The following is a 6,095-nucleotide window of genomic DNA, read 5'->3' as shown; positions in this document are numbered from 1 at the left end:
CTATTGGCGTTGTGGATTGGTCTGGCGTCGGTTTGGACGACTGGGGTCCAGAGACGTCCTCTGGTGCCAGTATTGTTGGAGTTCTTCCTGAGCGTGTTCCAGGTTCTTAGCTGGTTCCCACGAATCGTCTTCGTGTCCATAGTTTTTCCACTTAATGAAGTATTCTGTTGTTTCGTCATTCCTCCGGTGGTCTAGAATGCGTTCTACTTCGTATTCGGTGTCATCTGTTTCCACAATGATGCAGTCTTCGGTGTGTGTACCGTCCGGTGCTGGTTCTAATAATGAGACGTGAAAGACTGGGTGACATTTCATTGTTTCCGGTAGTTTCAACTCGTAGTTGACTTCGGAAATTTTCTTCGTGATTTCGAAAGGTCCTAGTTTTTTGAAGTCGAGTTTGTCGCTAGGTCGTTTCGTTTTGATGTTTCGCCGTATGAGGTAGGCGCTACCTCCCTCTTTTAGGGGTGGGCCTCTCACCCTATGTCGGTCGGCGTGTTTCTTTATTCTTTGCCGTACGAATTCGAGTTCTTGGGGTAGTTTTTGTTGGATTTCCTTAAGTTTCTTGATGTCTGCTACTGCTTTTATCGCGGCAGAGCCGGTTCGGGGTTCTCCATAAGCGGTAGGGTTGAATCCATAGTTGAGGAAGAAAGGTGATTCTCGCGTGCTTTCTCCTATTGAACTGTTGTATGCGAACTGTGCGGTTGGTAACAACTTGACCCAGTTGTCCTGGTCGTAGTTCACATAACTCCTTAGGTACGTTTCCAGGATCTGGTTGATTCTTTCCGTTTGTCCGTCGGACTGCGGGTGGAAGGCAGTGCTGAGGCTGTGCTTTGCTCCGAGCTGCGAGATCAGGGATCTCCAGAACTTGGACGTAAAGACTGATCCTCTGTCTGATACTATTTCCTGGGGCAGGCCGTGTTGGCTGACAATGATCCTGAGAAAGGTGTATGCTAAGTCTTCTGCCGTGCTTGATTCCAAGTATGGTATGAAATACGCGTACTTCGTGAATCTATCCACAACCACTAGTATACTGTCGTACTGTACTTTAGTGAGTGGTTCTCTCGATTTTGGTAGTTTGACGATAAAGTCTAGAGAGATTGAGTGCCAGGGTGCTGGTGGTGCTGGCAATGGTTGTAATTCTCCATATGGTTTGTGTCTGCTGGGCTTACTTTTTGCGCAGACTTCGCAATCCTTGATTGCGTCAGCGACGTCTTTTCTTGTTACTCGCTTGTCGTGGTGTTGTCTAATTCGTTTCCAGGTTTTCGTAACTCCTTGGTGACCGTGAGCGGGTGCGCTGTGTATCTCCCTGATCTGGTCGTGTGTCATTCTTCCAGTCGTGCTGGTCTTGACACGGTCGCCGATCATTAAGAGTTTCGCGGCGGGTACGAGGTCGCCATTGTCTTTTTTGAGGATAACCTGAGTTTCTTCTGGGACTTCGTCCTTGTAATCGGGTCTTCGGCTGAGCGCGTCTGCTCTGCCGTTTTCTGATCCTTTCCTGTAGATGATTCTGAAGTTGAATTCTGAGAGGAATTCTGACCATCTGATTTGTCGTTTGTTGAGCTCTTTCGAAGTGGTGAAGTGTGCCAGATTCTTGTGATCCGTGTACACTTTTACTTCGTACTTTGTTCCTGATAGTTGGGGTCTCCATTCTTTGAATGCGTCGATAATTGCCATAAGTTCCTTATCATGGATCTGGTAATTCAGTTCAGGTCCTTGGAACTTCCTTGAAAAGAATCCACAGGGGTGTAGGACTCCGTTCTCGTCCCTTTGGCCTAGCTGCGCTCCTTCAGCTTCGTTCGAAGCATCCGTTTCGAGCTCGAAGGGCTTCTCAGGGTTCGGAATCTGGATGACGGGTTCCGATGTGACCTTGTCCTTGACTTCTTGGAACGCTTTCTGTTGTTTGTCTGTCCATTCCCAAGGTGCATTTTTCTTAGTGAGTTCGGTAAGAGGCAATATCGTTTTGGAGTAGTCTTTGAGGAATTTTCGGTAGAAGTTGACAAATCCTAAGAAGGATAGTATGTCCTTCGGGTTTTCTGGTGTAGGCCATTCTTGCACAGCCTTGATTTTGTTAGGGGACATCTTGATTACGCCTGGCGTGATTGTGAACCCTAAAAATTCTACTTCCTGTTTGTGAAACAGACTCTTCTCTGGTTCCACAAGTAGCTTCGCTTGTTCGAGTGCTTTGAGAATCTCGTGGACATGCTTCTTGTGTTCTTCCAACGTTTTGGAGAATATAAGGATGTCGTCGAGGTACACAACAACAGACTTGTCCAGATATTCCCGTAGTACTTGGTTGATCATAGTTTGGAATGTAGCCGGTGCGTTGGTGAGTCCAAATGGCATGACTAACGTTTCAAACTGTCCTCTTCTCGTTCGGAAGGCTGTTTTCCACTCATCTCCTTCTGCAATTCGGATAAGGTTGTAGGCTCCTTTAAGGTCCAAGGCTGTGAACCATTGGGCCTCGTAGAGTAGGTCTCTTAGTTCCGATATGAGGGGCAGTGGGTAACAGTCTTTGATCGTAATATCGTTGAGTCGTCGATAATCGACACAAAGTCGTTTCTTCCCGTTCTTCTTTGGTACGAATAGTACGGGGTATCCTGCGGGTGATTTCGAAGGTCTGATGAATCCTTTCGCAAGATTTTCGTCAAGCCATTCGTCTAAGGCTTTCATTTCTTCTTGGTTGAGTGGGTATATTTTGTTAAAGGTGGGTTCGTGTCCTTCCTTAATTTCGATCTTGTGATCCCACTTGCTGTGTTCCGGTAATCCGGTCTCGAGTTCTGGTGCAAAGAGTTTGCTGTAGACCCTGTATTCAACAGGTATCTTTGACATTGGATCTTCCGTGACTTTGTCAATCGTCGTGGCTGCTAGCGTCCTAGTGCCAATGTCTTTTATCCTTAGCATCAGGCGTGGTCTTGCTCTGGTTGCTGCTAGTAATCCGCATGAGGCCTTCGTCGAGTGCTTCTCAGAGGCTGGATTGAATTTTATTCGGCCGGTAACCCAATCGATTTGTGGGTTATGTCTTCGTAGCCATGGAATTCCGAGGATAACGTCGTGGTTTCCTATCTCCGTGATGTCGAGGCTGATAAGCTCCTGATGGCCATGGTAGAGCAAAGGGAGTTGCGCTGTCTCCTGATCAATGCTGCCTCCGCCATACTCGACTTCTTTCCCTTCCACATTCCTTAGTCGGTAAGGGTTTTGCTTCTGATTCCATGGTATTTCTCGCTGTTGCACTATTCGGGGTGCGATAAAGTTTCCTTGGGCTCCTGAGTCTATCAGGACCTGTGTGGTGTATCCGCCCAGGTTTACTGTGATCTTCATTTGTGCGTCGTCGTCGAATGTAGCACATAGGGACTTGCTGGGGGAGCTCGCCATGTGTCCCGGACAAGGCGGCTCTCCTAGTTTTTTGAGTAGAGGGCCTTCTCGCCCTTCTTTCGGTCTCTGCCGAGGTTACTTTCTCTGATTCCTAGACGAGGTGGGCTGGGCGTCTCGCCGTCCTGTCCTTGCTTGTCTAGTTCTTGTTGTCGGAATCTCCAACTTTCGCTTTTTGGAATGTAGTGGAGTTTGCATAGGTCTTCCCTGCAATTCCACCAGACTCCCGTGAAGTGGTTCACACACTTCTGAGGGTATTCGACGCTGGGTCGTAGGAATGCTATTCCATTGTTGTTGGTTTTCCATTCTCCGGGTTCTCCCCGTACTTCCCAATATGAGAGTTCTTGTTCCTCATGGGCTCTGCGGATTCGCAGTTCTTCTTTTCTTTTGGGGTATAGTTCGTTTTCTGCTTTCTTTAAGAGATGGTAGGCGCAGTGATCGAAGATGCAGTAGATCCATGCTATCTCCTTGTGTTCTCTGTGCTGTGTCGTAATCCTGGGATCGTCTTCCAAGAATATTTCTTCATCCCGGGTTTGTGTGATTGTTGTAGGGATTTTGTTATGATATTCTTCTGCATGGAAGGCGATCTGTTGGCAGTCGTCTTGGGGGTCGATGTATTTGTATTCTAGTACTTCCTTAATTTTTTCCATTCTGTCGAGATGGTGTTCTTCTTCTGCGTCTTCCGGGTCGGTATCGTCTATCGACGTTCCTTGTGGACGTACTTCCGCCGAGGGTGGTCCGTCTGCGACGTCTTCAGCCCATTCCGAGATGGGTTGAGGAGTAGCGCGGGTTCTTTGTGGCAATTCAAAGGTCGAGTCGCTGGCTACCGTGGTATATGGTGAGCTCCATCGTTGGCTTAGGTTGTCCTTTGCTTGGTATACTCGGGTCTGGGTGCTGGCGTCCCTGAATTGTTGTTGTCTCAGCATTTCATCCAATTGCTCGGTGGCTTTGCGGGCGTATTTGCTGGCTACCGCGAGGGTTCGTTCCGTCTTTCCATCGTTTTGGGGTCGGTAGACAAATTGGGTTGCTTTGTACTTGAGTTGATACTGTCCTCGGGTGTTTCCGCGTAGTGCGATGCGGCGGTCTCGGGTTTTCCGCATGTGTTGGAGGGTGTCTCCAACTTCGCTGTTGTTTCGAATTTGCATCGTGTAGTTGATGGCGTCTTGTATCCGTTTGATGGCTGTCTCGTTTTCTTCTTCGAGTTTCCTGGCTTCTTCTTCTGAGAGACTTTCCGGGGTGTTTACTTCATTCGTCTGTCGATAGTTGGCGAGGCGTGGGATGTCCCATAAGAGTCCCGGTTGGTACACAATGCTACCATCTTGGAAGGCGTTGTTGAGTTCCGCGGCCTTCTTCGCTTGTTCCCAGTCGTCGAGTGGCTCTTGTCGCTGCTTAGTGTAATCCGGTCCACCGGTGTATCGGTCTATCACAGCAATGGCCTTGGGTATGTTGGTGGTGTCGTATCCCGATCGTCCTGCTGGGTTTTGAGGGTACCATCCACTATTCTCTTTTGCATGCCTGTGCGTAGTGCAATCATTGTCATAGCAGGCTGTCCATCCCTTTTCTTCGTGGCTAGGGATTTTGGTTGCAGCGTTGGCTTGCTTAGGGGTTGCCGTAAGTTTCTTAGGCTGTATGCAGTGTCTGGCCATGTGTCCTGGCTTGTCGCAGTTGTAGCATTTGAATTCTCTGCGTCTGGGTTTGTCTTTTTGCGCGACGCTCAGGTCCATGGGTCCACTGTGTTGTCCATGTGCGGTGCTCTGCTGATTGTTGTTCCTGTTGTTCTGGTTTTTGTTGTTGAACTTGTGTTGAGGTTGCCATTGGTATTTCTTTCCTGAGTTGGCTGTTTGACGTTTTTCTCCTTTTTCCTTGCGTCGTTCAAACAGTCGGTTGTCAATCTTAATGGCGTATTCGACATAATCAAGGAAGCTAGGTGGCGTGTCCACTTTGGCCATTTCGTCCTTGACGTCGTCCTTGAGACCCTGGTAGAAAGCGAAGACTTTGCTTTCGTCGGTCATGTCGAGTCTGGCTGCGAGTCGTCGAAATTCTGCGGCGTACATTGTAGCTGATTTGTTTTGTCGTAGGCTCGCCAGTTCTCTTTCTGCTTGTCTTTTCTCATCGGGGTCTAAGAAGAGAGATTGAAGGGCTTTAACATATCCACTGAAGCTGAAAAAGATGTCCTTCACTTCTTGACTGTATCTCTCGATAGGGGTGTCCAGCCATTCTTGTTGGAGGGGTTCGAACCAAGCGAGGGCCTTCCCTCTCAAGAAGGTGGCGGCGTGGACGACACGTTCGGTATCGTTCTGGAACGTGTTGATGTGGAAGGCTTGGTAGGTCCGTATCTGTACCAAGTATCCTTTGAGCTGTCCAGGGGTTCCGTCGAAGGTGGTAGGGGTGTTGAGCTTAAGGCGTTCTCTTCCTTCGACAGGAGCTGATATGACGTTCGCGGCAGCTCGAAGGGTTGTGACTTCCTTCTCTAGTTCTTTGGTGCGGCGGGCTTGTTCCTGTAGCTCCTTGAGGGCTTTGACGTTCTGGTTGAACAGGTTTTTCATTTCCCTGAGCTCGTTGTTGTTCCGCTCAAGTTGCCGCTTAAGTTCTTCATTGTCGTCATCGCTATCGGATTCCTCCTTCATTTCCTGGTCTTGAATCTCTTGGGCCAGATTCTGGGGAATACGTCTCTCGGACGTGGACGAGGTTCCAGGAGTAGGGTTTTCGGTAGTTCCGTGCGAAGACAT

The 6,095-nt window shown here is 48.7% G+C and overlaps 2 protein-coding genes across 2 annotated transcripts; both read right to left on the bottom strand.

Annotated features, from left to right (window-relative positions):
* CTRU02_207870 (reverse transcriptase domain protein) lies at nt 1-3,369 on the bottom strand (the record flags this gene model as incomplete). Its single annotated transcript, XM_070204982.1, has 1 exon — nt 1-3,369. One exon carries the CDS (start codon nt 3,367-3,369, stop codon nt 1-3), a length of 3,369 nt encoding a protein of 1,122 aa, XP_070061515.1.
* Nucleotides 3,370-3,460: 91 nt separating this feature from the next.
* On the bottom strand, nt 3,461-6,095 carry CTRU02_207869 (reverse transcriptase domain protein; the record flags this gene model as incomplete). Its single annotated transcript, XM_070204981.1, has 2 exons — nt 3,461-3,474; nt 3,533-6,095. The coding sequence occupies 2 exons, from the start codon at nt 6,093-6,095 to the stop codon at nt 3,461-3,463; spliced, it is 2,577 nt and encodes an 858-aa protein (XP_070061514.1).

Source organism: Colletotrichum truncatum (assembly GCF_014235925.2).
Source record: "Colletotrichum truncatum strain CMES1059 chromosome Unknown Contig_0004, whole genome shotgun sequence".
NCBI classification, from domain to species: domain Eukaryota; kingdom Fungi; phylum Ascomycota; class Sordariomycetes; order Glomerellales; family Glomerellaceae; genus Colletotrichum; species Colletotrichum truncatum.
This window is presented reverse-complemented; position numbering and strand designations above follow the sequence as displayed.